We start from the raw sequence: 19,208 nt of genomic DNA, 5'->3' as shown, positions 1-19,208 counted from the left end.
AATAATATTACAGAAGAGAAGATTCTCTGACGGAGGAAATGCTGCTTGTATCTAATTATAGACAAGTTGACTAACAAATTATGAGCAGAAATTATAAGCAGAAACGTATCTAAGTCAGGCACAAAAAAATCCTGCACCCCCTGTCAAAAAATCGTTTGGTCGTCTCCGACGGTAGCCTATAGTGAATTTTCTACATTAGCTGGTTAGGGGCCTCATATTTTCACTTTATCACATATAAACTCAGCAAAAAAAGAAACGTCCTCTCACTGTCAACTGCATTTATTTTCAGCAAACCTAAAATGTGTAAATATTTGTATGAACATAAGATTCAACAACTGAGACATAAACTGAACAAGTTCCACAGACATGTGACTAACATAAATGGAATAATGTGTCTCTGAACAAAGGGGGGATCAAAATCAAAAGTAACAATAAGTATCTGGTGTGGCCACCAGCTGCATTAAGTACTACAGTGCATCTCCTCCTCATGGACTGCACCAGATTTGCCAGTTCTTGCTGTGAGATGTTACCCCACTCTTCCACCAAGGCACCTGCAAGTTCCCGGACATTTCTGGGGGGAATGGCCCTAGCCCTCACCCTCCGATCCAACAGGTCCCAGACGTGCTCAATGGGATTGAGATCGGGGCTCTTTGCTGGCCATGGCAGAACACTGACATTCCTGTCTTGCAGGAAATCATGCACAGAACGAGCAGTACGGCTGGTGGCATTGTCATGCTGGAGGGTCATGTCAGGATGAGCCTGCAGGAAGGGTACCACATGAGGGAGGAGGATGTCTTCCCTGTAACGCACAGCGTTGAGATTGCCTGCAATGACAACAAGCTCAGTGCGTTGATGCTGTGACACACCGCCCCAGACCATGACGAACCCTCCACATCCAAATTGATCCTACTCCAGAGTACAGGCCTTGGTGTAAAGCTCATTCCTTCGACGATAAACGCGAATCCGACCATCACCCCTCCCTGGTGAGACAAAACCATGACTCGTCAGTGAAGAGCACTTTTTGCCAGTCCTGTCTGGTCCAGCGACGGTGGATTTGTGCCCATAGGCAACGTTGTTGCCGGTGATGTCTGAGGACCTGCCTTACAACAGGCCCACAAGCCCTCAGTCCAGCCTCTCTCAGCCTATTGCGGACAGTCTGAGCACTGATGGAAGGATTGTGCGTTCCTGGTGTAACTCGGGCAGTTGTTGTTGCCATCCTGTACCTGTCCCGCTGGTGTGATGTTCGGATGTACCGATCCTGTGCAGGTGTTGTTACACGTGGTCTTCCACTGCGAGGACGATGAGCTGTCCATCCTGTCTCTATGTAGCGCTGTCTTAGGCGTCTCACAGTACGGACATTGTAATTTATTGCCCTGGCCACATCTGCAGTCCTCATGCCTCCTTGCAGCATGCCTAAGGCACATTCACGCGGATGAGCAGAGACCTTGGGCATCTTTCTTTTGGTGTTTTTCAGAGTCAGTAGAAAGGCCTCTTTAGTGTCCTACGTTTTTATAACTGTGACCTTAATTGCCTACCGTCTGTAAGCTGTTAGTGTCTTAACAACGGTTCCACAGGTGCATGTTCATGAATTGTTGTGGCTCATTGAACACGCATGGGAAACAGTGTTTAAACCCTTTACAATGAAGATCTGTGAAGTTATTTGGATTTTTACGAATTATCTTTGAAAGACAGGGTCCTGAAAAAGGGACGTTTCTTTTTTTGCTGAGTTTAAATGAGCGGTTGCAGATGGGTTATTAGCAATTGCGGGTGACCCGCACACCACTAGTGCACATCTATAAAATATGCATGTTGGTGTATGTTTGTCTGTTGAAAACCGCATCATTCCTTCTGTTTTTGTTTCTTTATCTGTCCAGGTTTGGTAACAAGGAGGAGTACATGTCCTTTATGAACCACTTCCTGGAGCACGAATGGACCAACATGCAGCGCTTCCTGCTGGAGATCTCCAACCCAGAGACAATCTCCAACACGGCAGGGTTCGAGGGTTACATCGACCTGGGCCGCGAGCTCTCATCCCTGCACTCTCTGCTGGCCGAGGACGTCTCTCAGCTGGATCAGGTACAAGGATTACGCCACACTACTGGGATTTACTTTCCAATGTCACACTCTCACTATGCACTACTTTCAGTGACCAAGCTACCGGATACTAGTCCTTTTCTATGGGCTTGACAAAAGTGGACATAACAATTTTATATGTGAAAATGACACATTACAAAATAATTCGTTCATAGGAATTGCATGAGACATATGCATGAGAGATATTAGTGTACATTATTATTTTGTCTCCTGCAGAGCACAGCCTCTAAGCTGGGTCCCCTGGCCCGTATACTGCGGGACGTGAACTCTGCGCTGACCAACCCATCTGGGGTCCAGGTGTCCACCCCCACAGATGGCATGGGCTCTCCTCCCCTCCCCCTCCCATTGGCAAGCTGCAGCCTCTCCACCGGCCTACCTCTTCACAAGATAGTCGTGGACAGCGAGCTCTCTGGGTAAGGGGACCACAGAATTCTAATAAGATAGTGTTATTTATGCTTCGTTTGACACACAATCTGCAGAGATCTGGAGATCTATGTGGGAGTTTACATGATCAGCATTTCAACATTTAACTTAAAGGCCCAATGCAGTCGTTTTTATATTGCTATCAAGTACATTTACATTTACATACATTTAAGTCATTTAGCAGACGCTCTTATCCAGAGCGACTTACAAATTGGTGCAAGTAATTTCTTGGTAACAATTAAGTACCTTACTGTAAAACGTTTCCATTCAAATTGGCAAAAAACTCTTTCTCAAGAAAGAATTTTGCATGAACTGTCTGGTATAGATGTCGACCGATTAATCGGAATGGCCGATTAATTAGGGCCGATTTCAAGTTTTCATAACAATCGGTAATCTGCATTTTTGGACACCGATCATGGCCGATTACATTGCACTCCACGAGGAGACTGCGTGGCAGGCTGACTACCTGTTATGCGAGTGCAGCAAAGAGCCAAGGTAAGGTGCTAGCTAGCATTAAACGTATCTTATAAAAAACAATCAATCTTAACATAATCACTAGTTAACTACACATGGTTGATGATATTACTAGTTTATCTAGCTTGTCCTGCGTTGCATATAATCGATGCGGTGCCTGTTAATTTATCATTGAATCATAGCCTACTTTGCCAAACGGGTGATTTAACAAGCGCTTTTGCGAAAAAAGCACTGTTGTTGCACCAGTGTGTACCTAACCATAAACGTCAACGCCGTTCTTAAAATCAATACACAAGTATATTTTTCTAAACCTGCATATTTAGTTAATATTGCCTGCTAACATGAATTTATTTTAACTAGGGAAATTGTGTCACTTCTCTTGCGTTCTGTGCAACAGAGTCAGGGTATATGCAGCAGTTTGGGCCGCCTGGCTCGTTGCGAACTGTGAAGACTGTTTCTTCCTAACAAAGACAGCCAACTTCGCCAAACGGGGGATGATTTAACAAAAGCGCATTTGCGAAAAAAGCACAATCGTTGCATGAATGTACCTAACCATAAACATCAATGCCTTTCTTAAAATCAATACACAGAAGTACAGTGGGGGGAAAAAAGTATTTGATCCCCTGCTGATTTTGTACGTTTGCCCACTTACAAAGAAATGATCAGTCTATAATTTTAATAGTAGGTTTATTTGAACAGTGAGAGACAGAATTTTAAAAAATCCTGAAAAACGCATGTCAATAATGTTATAAAATGATTTGCATTTTAATGAGGGAAATAAGTTTTTGACCCCTCTGCAAAACATGACTTAGTACTTGGTGGCAAAACCCTTGTTGGCAATCACAGAGGTCAGACGTTTCTTGTAGTTGGCCACCAGGTTTGCACACATCTCAGGAGGGATTTTGTCCCACTCCTCTTTGCAGATCTTCTCCAAGTCATTAAGGTTTCGAGGCTGACGTTTGGCAACTCGAACCTTCAGCTCCCTCCACAGATTTTCTATGGGATTAAGGTCTGGAGACTGGCTAGGCCACTCCAGGAACTTATTGTGCTTCTTCTTGAGCCACTCCTTTGTTGCCTTGGCCGTGTGTTTTGGGTCATTGTCATGCTGGAATACCCATCCACGACCCATTTTCAATGCCCTGGCTGAGGGAAGGAGGTTCTCACCCAAGATTTGACGGTACATGGCCCCGTCCATCGTCCCTTTGATGCGGTGAAGGTGTCCTGTCCCCTTAGCAGAAAAACACCCCCAAAGCATAATGTTTCCACCTCCATGTTTGACGGTGGGGATGGTCTTCTTGGGGTCATAGGAAGCATTCCTCCTCCTCCAAACACGGCGAGTTGAGCTGATGCCAAAGAGCTCCATTTTGGTCTCATCTGACCACAACACTTTCACCCAGTTGTCCTCTGAATCATTCAGATGTTCATTGGCAAACTTCAGACGGGCATGTATATGTGCTTTCTTGAGCATGGGGACCTTGCGGGCGCTGCAGGATTTCAGTCCTTCACGGCTTAGTGTGTTACCAATTGTTTTCTTGGTGACTATGGTCCCAGCTGCCTTGAGATCATTGACAAGATCCCCCCGTGTAGTTCTGGGCTGATGCCTCACCGTTCTCATGATCATTGCAACTCCACGAGGTGAGATCTTGCATGGAGACCCAGGCCGAGGGAGAATGACAGTTCTTTTGTGTCTCTTCCATTTGCGAATAATCGCACCAACTGTTGTCACCTTCTCACCAAGCTGCTTGGCGGTGGTCTTGTAGCCCATTCCAGCCTTGTGTAGGTCTACAGTCTTGTCCCTGACATCCTTGGAGAGCTCTTTGGTCTTGGCCATGGTGGAGAGTTTGGAATCTGATTGATTGATTGCTTCTGTGGACAGGTGTCTTTTATACAGGTAACACCCTGAGATTAGGAGCACTCCCTTTAAGAGTGTGCTCCTAATCTCAGCTCGTTACCTGTATAAAAGACACCAGGGAGCCAGAAATCTTTCTGATTGAGAGGGGGTCAAATACTTATTTCCCTCATTAAAATGAAAATCAATTTATAACATTTCTGACATGCATTTTTCTGGATTTTTTTGTTGTTATTCTGTCTCTCACTGTTCAAATAAACCTACCATTAAAACTATAGACTGATCATTTCTTTGTCAGTGGGCAAACGTACAAAATCAGCAGGGGATCAAATACTTTTTTCCCTCACTGTATATATTTTTAAACCTGCATATTTAGTTAAAAGAAATTCATGTTAGCAGGCAATATTAAACTAGGGAAATTGTGTCACTTCTCTTGCGTTCATTGCACGCAGAGTCGGGTATATGCAACAGTTTGGGCCACCTGGCTCGTTGCGAACTAATTTGCCAGAATTATGACATAACATTGAAGATTGTACAATGTAACAGGAATATTTAGATATATGCCACCCGTTAGATAAAATATGGAACGGTTCCGTATTACACTGAAAGAATAAACGTTTTATTTTCCAAATGATAGTTTCCGGATTTGACCCTATTAATGATCTAAGGCTCGTATTTGTGTGTTATTAAGTTATAATTAAGTCTATGATTTGATATTTGATAGAGCAGTCTGACTGAGCGGTGGTAGGCACCAGCACGCTCGTAAGCATTCATTCAAACAGCACTTTCGTGCGTTTGCCAGCAGCTCTTCGCAATGCTTCAAGCATTGCACTGTTTATGACTTCAAGCCTATCAACTCCCGAGATTAGGCTGGTGTAACCGATGTGAAATGGCTAGCTAGTTAGCGGGGTGCGCGCTAATAGCGTTTCAAACGTCACTCGCTCTGAGACTTAGAGTAGTTGTTCTTCTTGCTCTGCAAGGGCCGCGGCTTTTGTGGAGCGATGCGTAATGATGCTTCGAGGGTGGCTGTTGTCGATGTGTTCCTGGTTCGAGCCCAGGTAGGGGCGAGGAGAGGGACGGAAGCTATACTGTTACACAGGCAATACTAAAGTGCCTATAAGAACATCCAATAGTCAAGGTATATGAAATACAAATGGTATAGAGAGAAATAGTCCTATAATTCCTACAATAACCTCAACCTAAAACTTCTTACCTGGGAATATTGAAGACTCATGTTAAAAGGAACCACCAGCTTTCATATGTTCTCATGTTCTGAGCAAGGAACTTAAACGTTAGCTTTTTTACATGGCACATATTGCACTTTGACTTTCTTCTCCAACACTTTGTTTTTGCATTATATAAACCAAATGAACATGTTTCATTATTTATTTGAGGCTAAATTGATTTGATTTATATATTAAGTTAAAATAAAAGTGTTCATTCAGTATTGTTGTAATTGTCATTATTACAATTTTGTTTTAAACGGCCGATTAATCGGTATCGGCTTTTTTTGGTCCTCCAATAATCGGTATCGGTATTGGCGTTGAAAAATCATAATCGATCAACCTTTAGTCTGGTAGTGGGAAGGGGAAAACCGAAAACTAGCTGTTATTGGCAGAGTGGTTTGGAACACTTTGTTATTAGTCTATTAACAAATTTCCCACATGGGGATGTCACAATGGATAGACAACTCCCGCCCATGATGCAAATTTTAATACTTTTACAGTGTCAGTTTCATAAGCTGTTGTACATATGTGACCGGCCGGCTCGATTCGGTCTCATGTAGCAAAATTAGAAATTGTGTTTTTTACATTAGATAAAAGCAGAGACTCAGAGCTAGGAAATGGAGGAATAATGGGAAACGTAATTCTGCTTTGAAAGTTAATAAACTTGTAACCCCACTTTTGAGAAAATGGCCCTTGAATGTTTTTGTACACCTACTGGAGAGCTCTTCTTTGTCTACACCCATTCAGCACAGTTCACACCCTCTTAAGCCTTAGTACGGTAGTGTACTAAACAACCAAAGATTTCAAGATAAAGACTGGTTTATCCTGTTACGGCTGGGGGTTCCGCTAGCGAAACGTTTCGACAACATCCGGTGAAATTGCAGAGCGTGAAATTGAAAAAAAATGATTCGAAATATTTCACTTTCATACAATCACAAGTGCAATACACCAAATTAAAGCTTAACTTCTTGTTAATCCAGCCACCGTGTCAGATTTCAAAAAGGCTTTACGGCGAAGGCAAACCATGCGATTATCTGAGGACAGCACCCCATCAAACAAACACATGACAATCATATTTCAACCCGCCATGCGCGACACAAAACTCTGAAATAACTATGTAACTCATGCCCTACCTTTGAAGAGCTTCTTCTGTTGGCACTCCAATATGTCCCATAAACATCACAAATGGTCCTTTTGTTCGATTAATTCCGTCGTTATATCTCCAAAATGTCAATTTATTTGGCGCGTTCAATTCAGAAAAACACCGGCTCCAACTCGCCTAACATGACTACAAAATATCTAATAAGTTACCTGTAAACTTTGTCCAAACATTTCAAACAACTTTCCTAATCCAACTTAAGGTATTTTAAAAAGTAAATAATCGATCAAATTTAAGACGGGATAAACTGCGTTCAATAGCGTATAAAATGAAAGTGGAGTGAGCTTCAGGTCACGCGCCCCAAACAAAACAGTCCACTTGGCTATACACCCAGAAAGGAAATGGCTACTTCTTCTTTTCTCAAAGGAAAAACATCAACCAATTTATAAAGACTGTCGACATCTAGTGGAAGCCATATGAACTGCAACCAGACGCCTCAGAAATCTAGATTCACATAGAAAACCAATTGAAAACACAGTCACCTCAACAACAAAAAAATTTCCTGGATGGTTTGTCCTCGGGGTTTCGCCTGCCAAATAAGTTCTGTTATACTCACATACATAATCTTAACAGTTTTAGAAGCTTTAGAGTGTTTATCCAAATCTACCAATTATATGTATATCCTAGCTTCTGGGCCTGAGTAGCAGGCAGTTTACTTTGGGCACGCTTTTCATCCGGACGTGAAAATACCGCCCCCTAGCCCGAAGAGGTTAACGTTAGCTAATTTATGGTTGTGATTGTGACATGTAGCTAGCTCATAATGTTATTACCATAATGTTACTACCCTGCATGAATATACAGGTAGCTAAAGCTAACCAACTAGGTTCAATGTTAGCTAGCTAGCTAACATCAGGCTCTAACTAGCAATGCAAATGGCTCTGAGATACGAATAATATTAGCTAGCTAGCGAGCTAACGTTAGCTATCTAGCTAACAGTACACTTTAACTTGCAATGAAAATTACTTTCTGAAAAAATTAGAAACGTCTAATATCTGAAAATGTAGCTAGCTAGACTCTCTTACCCATATACATGCTTCTCCCGCTCTTTCTCGGATGCCATGGTTGCACTTAGTATTGAGGATTTAACCTGGAGACAGGTGTTTTTTGCAGTTCTTAATGATATCTTTCAAAAAGCCGCATTAGAAAAGATTACCGCCACACACTGAGCAGCTCATGTTATAGACCAGTGGTGGGCAACTCCAGTCCCCGAGCACCTGATTGGTGTCACACTTTTTCTCCATCCCTAGCAAACACAGCTGATTTATCAAATTGCATTCTAAACTGAAGATCATGATTAGGTGATTATTGGAGTCAGGTGTGTTAGCTGGGGCAAAACTGTGACACCAATCAGGCCCTCGAGGACTGGAATTGCCCACCCTTGTTATAGACAGACGCGTGCTACATGGCAGACCAATCCGAACTAATCTCTCATGTCCAGCCTATCCATTATCTCAGCCAATCATGGCTAGTGGGAAGGTTCCTGTCTGGCACAGCGGTCTAAGGCACTGCATCTCAGTGCTAGAGGCGTCACTACAGACCCTGGTTCGATTCCAGGCTGTATCACAACCGGCCGGGATTGGAAGTCCCATAGGGCGGCGCACAATTGGCCCAGCATCGTCCGGGTTTGGCCGGGGTAGGCCGTCATTGTAAATAAGAATTTTTTCTTAACTGACTTGCCTAGTTAAATAAAGGTTAACCTGTCTGGGCCAGTGGGACGCTTGCGTCCCACCCTAATCAACAGCCAGTGGAATCGCGTCGCGCTAAATGCAAAACCTCATAAATGCTATAACTTATATTTCTCAAACATATGACTATTTTACACCGTTTTATAGATACACCTCTCCTGAATCGAACCACGTTGTCCGATTTCAAAAAGGCTTTACAGCAAAAGCAAAACATTAGATTGTCAGCAGAGTACCCAGCCAGAAATAATCACACAGCCATTTTCAAAGCAACTAGCATGCATCACAAATACCCAAAACACAGCTAAATGCAGCACTAACCTTTGACAACCTTCATCAGATGACACTCCTAGGACATCATGTTACACAACACATGCATTTTTTGTTCGATAAAGTTCATATTTATGTATAAAAACAGCATTTTACATCGGCGCATGACGTTCAGAAAATCTTTTCCCTCAAATGCTTCCGATGATCAGCGCTACAATTTACAAAATTACTATTCGAAAACATTGTTAAAATGTAATATTGTCATTCAAAGACTTATAGATTAACATGTCTTGAATGCCATCTCTTTGCCAGATTTAAAAATAACTTTACTGGGAAATCACACTTTGCAATAAACGACATGGTATGCCCAGAAAAGAAGTCTATGTTGGAGCCATCTTGGAACGATCAACCATCAAAAATACTATTGTAAATAATCCCTTACCTTTGATTATCTTTATCAGAAGGCACTTCTAGGAATCCCAGGTCCATAACAAATGTAGTTTTGTTCAAAAAAGTGAATAATTTATGTCCGAATAGTGTTAGCGCGCTCCGAAGGCTAGTAAAAATGTACCGTGTGCGTCTGACTTGTCGTCAGGAATGAGCAAAAAAATATATATTTAAGTTCGTTCAAACATGTCAAACGTTGTATAACATAAATCTTTAGGGGCTTTTTCAACCAGGGCTTCAATAATATTCCATTGGGACGGTTGCATTGTCTTTCAAAACGTTTCGAAAGGGAGAGTACCCATGGGCGCCGACGTCACAATGGTAATGGCCCATCCCCTGTGACCAAGGTAAACATCCTCTCTTTCAGTCAATTTTGATGGTAGGAGGCTCAAACCACTTTGTAAAGACTGGGGACATCTAGTGGAAGCCATAGGAAGTGCTAAATGAATCGCAAGCCCCTGTGTGTTTCAATGGCAAATGTTTGAAGTGATATCCACACATCAGATTTCAGTTTCCTGTCAGGATTTGTCTCAGGGTTTTGACTGCCATATGAGTTCTGTTATACTCACAGACACCATTCAAACAGTTTTAGAAACTTTAGGGTGTTTTCTATCCAAATCAAACAATTATATGCATATTCTAGTTACTGGGCAGGAGTAGTAACCAGATTAAATCGGGTACGTTTTAAATACTGCCCCCTAGCCCTAACAGGTTAAATAAAAAATGTACTGACTAGGCTCGTAATTTAACAATTGTATGCATATTTACAGATGGCACAGATGGTGTTATTAAGGTACATGAAAGTTCACGTTTTCAAATGTTTACGTTCAAATGCCTCTCCTGTGAAGTAGTGGTGCGCGACATATGCCTAGCTTCCTGAAATGAGTCACATATGATATAAAACACTAGAAAACAGAATTTTGACTGCACTGGGCCTTTTAAGAGATGTTGATTTTACAATTCATACGATTTTTTTAACAGTACTTTGAAAACCACAAGGATATTATCTTTACAGTGTCTCTGGTCTAAAACAACATTTCTCTCATTTGATGCCGTTGTCTTGGTGCAGGTTAGTGGATTTTACGAGGCTGCCGTCGCCAACCCCAGAGAACAAGGATATATTCTTTGTGACGAGGAACTCTGGCATCCAGCAGTCTCCAGCCAGAAGCTCCAGCTACTCGGAGGCCAACGAGGCGGAGGTGCAGCTCCCCAACAGCAGCAAGAGTCTGTCCATGGTGGACCTGCAGGACAGCCGCAGCCTGGAGAGTACCCCTGGCCCCGGCCCTGGCTCCCCCAGCGACATGCTCTTCAACGACAGCCAGTCCCCCGTCACCCCTGGGCCTGGGGGTTGGGCCGCCCGCACCCCGCAGGGCATCGTCCCCACCCCTGGCCCCGGGCCCACTCTAAGGAGGACGGGCCAGACACCCACCACCCCCAGCACAGAAAGCAGCACCCCAGGGAGGCCCACCCAGCTCCTGGCCCCCCTCTCCTTCCAGAACCCTGTTTACCAGATGGCCACGGGGATGACCATGAGCGTGTCCCCGCGGGGTCCCCTGGCCGACTCGGGCTCCGATGGCCACAGCTCCGTCAGCTCTCAGGGCAACAACACAGAGGACACCCCCAAGCATCCGGGGGTCTTCCTCACCCAGGGGGTGGCGGTCGGTAGTGGAGGAGGCAGCAGCAGTGAGTTCACCCGCCGCCAGCTATCCCTCGGGGATCACCAGCCCAACGTGCCGCGGCAGAACAGCGCCGGCCCCCAGCGCAGGATAGACCAGCCCCCTCCGCCCGTCACCAGGGGCAGGACACCGCCCAACATGCTCCAGACAGCCTACCCCGGGCCGCGGCCCTCCAGTGGCAGCATGATGTCATCATCCCCCGACTGGGGGCCCAGTGGCGGCAACCGTCTGAGACAGCAGTCGTCCTCGTCTAAAGGGGACAGTCCTGAGACCAAGCAGCGCACCATGCACAAAGTGAGTAGAGCGCGTAACATCGGGGGGGGTCTCACTGTGGGTGGTGGAGCATTCAGTTCTTGACACAAACCGGCACCTACTACCATACCCTGTTCAAAGGCACTTCAATATTTTGTCTTGCCAATTCACCTTCTGAATGGCACACGTACACAATCCATGTCACAATTGTCTCAAGGTTTAAAAATCCTTCTTTGACATGTATGTTCATGTCATTGTCAGTCAAAAATCATTCAAATTTAGTAGAATAACAATGTTACAATGCAAGCTCCCTTGCACTGCTTCGCAACACCTTTTGCTTAGTAGTTTAGGTGGTCTGGCCCTCATATTCCCATAATTTGCTTCTGCAGCCAGTTTTGTCAACAAGGAGCGGGAGTGGAGGTATTTATTTATTTAACCATGTGTGTATCAATCTTTTTTTATTATTTTTATGAACCTTTATTTAACTAGGCAAGTCAGTTAAGAACAAATTCTTATTTACAATGACGGCCCTGAGGACACTGGGCCAGTTGTGCGCCGCCCTATGGGACTCCCAATCACGGCCTGGATTCGAACCAGGGACTACCTCTTGTGCCGCCTCTTGCACTGAGATGCAGTGTCTTTCACCGCTTCGTCCGTGTGTGTGTTAACTATTTAACTGTACTAGAATGCTTAAAAGGCATTCTAGTGCATAATATCGGTTATCAGTATCAGGTTTTTTAGGGGGGCCAAGGAAAATATCAGATATCAGTGTCAACCAAAAATGTCATATCGGTGCATCACTAGCAACAACACATCTGCCAAGCTGATCCTCAACACGGGGGCCCTTCAGGGGTGCGTGCTTAGTCCCCTCCTGTACTCCCTGTTCACCCATGACTGCGTGGCCTTGCACGACTCCAACACCAAGTTTGCCGATGACACAAGTAGAGGTCGACCGATTTATGATTTTTCAACGCCGATACCGATAAATCTGCCGTTTTTTTTGTTGTTGTTTTTTTTGTATTTTTTTTGTTGTAATAATGACAATTATTTTAACTTAATATAATACATCGATAAAATCAATTTAGCCTCAAATAAATAATGAAACATGTTCAATTTGGTTTAAATAATGCAAAAACAAATTGTTGGAGAAGAAAGTCAAAGTGCAATATGTGCCATGTAAAAAAGCTAACGTTTAAGTTCCTTGCTCAGAACATGAGAACATATGAAAGCTGGTGGTTCCTTTTAACATGAGTCTTCAATATTCCCAGGTAAGAAGTTTTCGGTTGAGGTTATTGTAGGAATTATAGGACTATTTCTCTCTATACCATTTGTATTTCATATACCTTTGACTATTGGATGTTCTTATAGGCACTTTAGTATTGCCAGTGTAACAGTATAGCTTCCGTCCCTCTCCTCACTCCTACCTGGGCTCGAACCAGAAACACAACGACAACAGCCACCCTCGAAGCAGCGTTACCCATGTAGAGCAAGGGAAACAACTACTCCAAGTCTCAGAGCGAGTGACGTTTGAAACGCTATTAGCGCGCACCCGCTAACTAGCTAGCCATTTCACATCGGTTACACCAGCCTAATCTTGGGAGTTGACAGGCTTGAAGTCATAAACAGCACAATGCTTGAAGAATTGCGATGGGCTGCTGGCAAAACGCACGAACGTGCTGTTTTGAATGAATGCTTACGAGCCTGCTGGTGCCTACCATCGCTCAGTCAGACTGCTCTATCAAATCATAGACTTAATTATAACATAATAAACACACAGAAATACGAGCCTTAGGTCATTAATATGGTCGAATCCGGAAACTATCATCTCGAAAACAAAACGTTTTTTCCTGTCGGTGAAATACGGAACCGTTCTGTATTTTATCTAACGGGTGGCATCCCTAAGTCTAAATATTCCTGTTACATTGCACAACCTTCAATGTTATGTCATAATTACGTAAAATTCTGGCAAATTAGTTCGCAACGAGCCAGGCGGCCCAAACTGCTGCATATACCCTGACTCTGTTGCAGAGGTGACACATTTTCCCTAGTTAAAAGAAATTCATGTTAGCAGGCAATATTAACTAAATATGCAGGTTTAAAAATATATACTTGTGTATTGATTTTAAGAAAGGCATTGATGTTTATGGTTGGAGCAACGTGTACCTAAGCGATTATATGCAACGCAGGACAGGCTAGATAAACTAGTAATATCATCAACCATGTGTAGTTAACTAGTGATTACGATTGATTTATTGTTTTTTATAAGATAAGTTTAATGCTAGCTAGCAACTTACCTTGGCTTCTTACTGCATTTGCGTAACAGGCAGGCTCCTCATGGAGTGCAATGTAAAGCAGGTGGTTTGAGTGTTGGTACTAGTTAACCGTAAGGTTGCATATTGAATCCCCAAGCTGACAAGGTAAAAATCTGTCGTTCTGCCCCTGAACAAGGCAGTTAACCCACCGTTCCTAGGCCGTCATTGAAAATAAGATTGTGTTCTTAACTGACTTGCCTAGCTAATTAAAGGTCTAAATCGGCGTCCAAAAATACCAATTTCCGATTGTTATGAAAACTTGAAATCGGCCCTAATTAATGGTGGTACCAGGACAACAACCTCTCCCTCAAAGTGAGTAAGATAAAGGAGCTGATCATGGACTACAGGAAAAGGAGGGCCGATTACACCCCCATTGACATTAACGGTGCTGTAGTGGAGCAGGTCGAGAACTTCAAGTTCCTTGGTGTCCACATCACGATCAAACTATCATCTTCTAAACACACCAAGACAGTCGTGAAGAGGGCATGACAACGCCTACTTCCCCTCAGGAGACTGAAAAGATTTGTCATGGGTCCTCAGATCCGCAAAAAGTTCTACAGCTGCACCATCGAGAGCATCCTGATTGGTTCCATCACCGCTTGGTATGGCAGCTGCTTGCCATCTGAGTTTAGTGCGTCCGGCCCACTACATCACTGGGGCCAAGCTTCCTGCCATCCAGGCCTCTATACCAGGCGGTGTCAGAAGAAGGCCCTAAAAATTGTCAAAGTCTCCAGCCACCCAAGTCATAGACTGTTCTCTCTGCTATCGCACGGCAAGCGGTACCGGAGCGCCAAGTCTAGGACCAAAAGGCTCCTTAACGGCCCTTAACAGCTTCTACCCACATGCCAAAAGACTGCTAAACAGTTAATCAAATCGCTACCCGGACTATTTGCGTTGACCCCCTTTTTTACACTGCTGCAGCATAGTCACTTTACCCCTACCTACATGTACAAACTACCTCAATTACCTCGGCTAACCTGTACCCTCTATATATCCTCGTTATTGTAACTTTTTTTTTTTTTACTTTAGTTTATTTTATTTTGATTTTACTTTTTTTAACTCTTCATTGTTGGTTAAGGGCTTGTCAGTATGCATTTCACAATAAGGTCTAACCTGTTGTATTCGACGCATTTGACAAATACAATTTGATTAACTAGGAAGGCTGGTTTGAAGAGCCATGCTGTCTGCATTTTCTCTCTTCTTGCTTGATTTTCAAAAGTGACTGTGTCACTTGTGCTGTGTGGAATGCATTTAAAAATAATAATAATATTAATTTTATTTCACCTTTATTTAACCAGGTAGGCTAGTTGAGAACAAGTTGTCATTTACAACTGTGACCTGGCCAAGATAAAGCAAAGCAGTGCGACACAAACAACAACAGAGTTACATATGGAATAAACAAGCGTACAGTCAATAACACAATAGAGAAAAAAAAGTCTATATACAGTGTGTGCAAATGGCGTGAGGAGGTAAGGCAATAAATAGGCCATAGTAGCTGAGTAATTACAATTTAGCAGATTAACACAGGAGTGATAGATGAGCAGATTATGTGCAAGTAGAAATACTGGTGTGCAAAAGAGCAGAAAAGTAAATAAAAACAATATGGGGATGAGGTAGGTAGATTGGGTGGGTTATTTACAGATGGGCTATTTCCAGCTGCAGCGATCAGCTGCTCAGATAGCTAATGTTTAAAGTTAGTGAGGGAAATATAAGTCTCCAGCTTCAGCGATTTTTGCAAATCGTTCCAGTCATTGGCAGCAGAGAACTGGAAGGAAAGGCGACCAAAGGAGGTGTTGGCTTTGGGGGACCGTGAGCCGCGGAGCGCGTGCACGGGGGGATCGGACCGTGAGCGGGGGGGCCTGCTGCGACCGGGCCGGGGCGGCGCGTGGCGGGCCGCCGCTAGGCCGCGCGTGGTGGGTGGTTGGGGCTGGTGCCGGTGGCCTGGGGGCTCCGGCGAGTAGCGTATTGGAAGCTATTTTGTAAATTACATCGCCGAAGTCAAGTATCGGTAGGATAGTCAGTTTGACGAGGGTATGTTTGGTGGCGTGAGTAAAGGAGGCATTGTTGCGAAATAGGAAGTCGATTCTAGATTTAATTTTGGGTTGGAGATGTATAATATGAATCTGGAAAGAGAGTTTACAGTCTAGCCAGACACCTAGGTATTTGTAGTTGTCCACATATTCTAAGTCAGAACCGTCCAGAGTAGTGATGCTAGACGGGCGGGTGCGGGCAGCGAACGGTTGAAGAGCATGCATTTGGTTTTACTAGCATTTAAGAGCAGTTGGAGGCCACGGAAGGAGTGTTGTATGGCATTGAAGCTCGTTTGGAGGTTAGTTAACACAGTGTCCAAAGAAGGGCCATATGTATACAGAATGGTGTCGTCTGCGTAGAGGTGGATCAATGAATCACCCGCAGCAAGAGCGACATCGTTGATATATACAGAGAAAAGAACCGGCCCGAGAATTGAACTCTACCCATAGAGACTGCCAGAGGTCCGGACAACAAGCCCTCCGATTTGACACATTGAACTCTGTCTGAGAAGTAGTTGGTGAACCAGGCGATGCAGTCATTTGAGAAACCAAGGCTGTTGAGTCTGTCGATAAGAATACGGTGATTGACAGAGTCGAAAGCCTTGGCCAGGTCGATGAAGATGGGTGCACAGTACTGTCTTTTATCGATGGCGGTTATGATATCGTTTAGTACCTTGAGCGTGGCTGAGGTGCACCCGTGACCAGCTCGGAAATCGGATTGCGCAGCGGAGAAGGTACGGTGGGATTCAAAATGGTCAGTGATCTGTTTGTTAACTTGGTTTTCGAAGACTTTAGAAAGGCAGGGCAGGATGGATATAGGTCTGTAACAGTTTGGGTCTAGTGTCACCCCCTTTGAAGAGGGGGATGACCGAGGCAGCTTTCCAATGCATGCGCAAGTGCAACCTGGCTAGCTACTTTCCCCTTGAGAAGATTCAGACAGATTACTAGACAGACTCGATCCTCCCAATCCGTATATGACATGAGACACATTTGACAGAAGTATTGAAAGTAACAAAAATTGGAGTACCCAACCGTTTTTTATGTTCTAGTATCGAAAAAGTACAGAATTTTTGGTATACCGTGCAACACTAGATTTGATAAGCTCTTAATGTCTATCTGGCAGAGTTTGGATTGCATGTACTAGGTGTTGCAGGTAGGAAATTAGATTCTGATGAGGAATAACTCTCCATAACCAATGGCTGAACTCCAGAATAATAATACACAGAGCCAAGTCCATTAGTGTTGCTAGCCTTACTTCATCTGTGGCCTAGAGGGATGAGCCAGGCGGGATATGACCTCGGTGGTGGTCTCCAGCTCACAGTCACTGTGGTTGGTGAAGAGAGTATGGATTTAATGCCCAATTGGCCTCAATAAGCATTAATAACACTCAGCCTCACTAAGCCAATAGCAAATCACCCAGGGCAGTGAGTCCAGAGGCGGTAACCTACAGGCCTCAGTGCTGAAGCCTGCGAACGGTGTTGACAGGCAGAATTAATTGTGTGACTGTGGACATTGGAGTGGTTATTAAATGCCTGTTCCACTCAACTAAATCAGTTTTGTCCGTGGTCTGAAAAAACCCTCATTGTTAACAGATGGAGAATTTACCAGCTAAACACAACTGCACCCCTCCCCTTGGTAATATTTGGGATCAAAACAAGTTTCACACTGTATTTGGGACTCTCTCTCCGTGGGTTTGTGGTGGTCGCCAGGTCCCAGCCAGAGTAGGAGGAGTGTGTGGTGGTCGCCAGGTCCCAGCCAGAGTAGGAGGAGTGTGTGGTGGTCACCAGGTCCCAGCCAGAGTAGGAGGAGTGTGTGGTGGTTGCCAGGTCCCAGCCAGAGTAGGAGGAGTGTGTGGTGGTCGCCAGGTCCCAGCCAGAGTAGGAGGAGTGTGTGGTGGTCGCCAGGTCCCAGCCAGAGTAGGAGGAGTGTGTGGTGGTCGCCAGGTCCCAGCCAGAGTAGGAGGAGTGTGTGGTGGTCACCAGGTCCCAGCCAGAGTAGGAGGAGTGTGTGGTGGTCGCCAGGTCCCAGCCAGAGTAGGAGGAGTGTGTGGTGGTCGCCAGGTCCCAGCCAGAGTAGGAGGAGTGTGTGGTGGTTGCCAGGTCCCAGCCAGAGTAGGAGGAGTGTGTGGTGGTTGCCAGGTCCCAGCCAGAGTAGGAGGAGTGTGTGGTGGTTGCCAGGTCCTAGCCAGAGTAGGAGGAGTGTGTGGTGGTTGCCAGGTCCCAGCCAGAGTAGGAGTTTTTAGAGAACACACCAGGGGGCAGGTGAAAAGACGGGTTAACATATAGACCAACTGAACCATTTTGCTATTAAACAAATCAATTCCATAATTTATTAAAATCTTCTTTATCAAGGTTTTAGAGACTTGATTCCACATTCTCGTGATTCCTTAAAAACATTAAAATAGACATTTCCAGATGGTTAATTCACCAATGCAAAAACAACCACCCCTGTGTCTTCCCCTTGCTTCACATGTGTTCCTCTGATCCCCCGAGCTGAATACACTGGCTCAGCTCTACTCCTCAGTAGACACTGGCTTCCCATTGAAGGGCATGAGTACACGAATGGATGTCAAAGCTTGATCTTTATCCATTTAAAAAAAAAAATGCTTTGACTCTAGTGTTCCATTTGTATATTTGCAGGGCACTACAAAAAAGAAACCAAGCATCACACTGTTCTTTTCCCTAAATGCCCTTTCCCCTCCGTGTTACATTCACTCCATTCCAACCCCTCCCTCCACACGTGCTCAGTGCACACAAGCTCCTGTAAGGCCTACAGAAATAAATGTCTATAAAAAAATATCTAACTGATGGGATACACACACTACATTCCTTTCCAAATGATGACAGTTTTATCACAAATTCAAAATGGACTGGTTGATTGAAGTAGGAAAATGTGTTCCAACAACGAGCTGCAGTTTTTTGAATAATTGCGTCCTGTCTATTTTCCGCTTAAGCTACTTTGTGAACTGCTAGTGCCATTTAGAATTAGTTAGCCTGGGCTATAATCTCCCTAAACATAGACAGGTACCACTCTGACAATATGCAAAAACATTAGTTTGACTAAGACAAAGAGAGTATTTTCATCAGAAACATCAAGCATATGCCTACTCACCAAACAAATGTCATGGCCTTAATTCATCACTATGCAGTGTTCAATGTGGAATGTTCATCCATTTAGAAAATTCTAAAGAACAGGCAGAATAAATCATAACATCATGTTTTTTTTACTATAAAATAGGCGTCTTGACTGTGATAAGGGCTCAGGAAATAAGAGCGTTTTGTCTGTTAAATTAACAAAACAAGGCTATGCCATTA

At 44.1% G+C, this 19,208-nt stretch overlaps 1 protein-coding gene across 2 annotated transcripts in view; it reads left to right on the top strand.

Annotated features, from left to right (window-relative positions):
- The window catches only part of dab2ipa (DAB2 interacting protein a), a 131,294-nt gene that overhangs the window by 100,317 nt on the left and 11,769 nt on the right, over positions 1-19,208 (top strand). For both annotated transcript variants that reach the window (XM_082968666.1, XM_082968667.1), the window contains 3 exons: positions 1,875-2,076; positions 2,311-2,507; positions 10,694-11,594. In XM_082968666.1, the coding sequence (XP_082824792.1) occupies positions 1,875-2,076; positions 2,311-2,507; positions 10,694-11,594 (1,300 nt within the window). The remainder of the gene's footprint in view (positions 1-1,874; positions 2,077-2,310; positions 2,508-10,693; positions 11,595-19,208) is intronic.

The sequence above is a fragment of the Salmo salar genome, chromosome 24 (assembly GCF_965601325.2).
Source record: "Salmo salar chromosome 24, fSalSal1, whole genome shotgun sequence".
NCBI lineage: Eukaryota > Metazoa > Chordata > Actinopteri > Salmoniformes > Salmonidae > Salmo > Salmo salar.
Note: the sequence above shows the minus strand (reverse complement) of the source record. Positions and strands in the feature narration are given on the sequence as shown.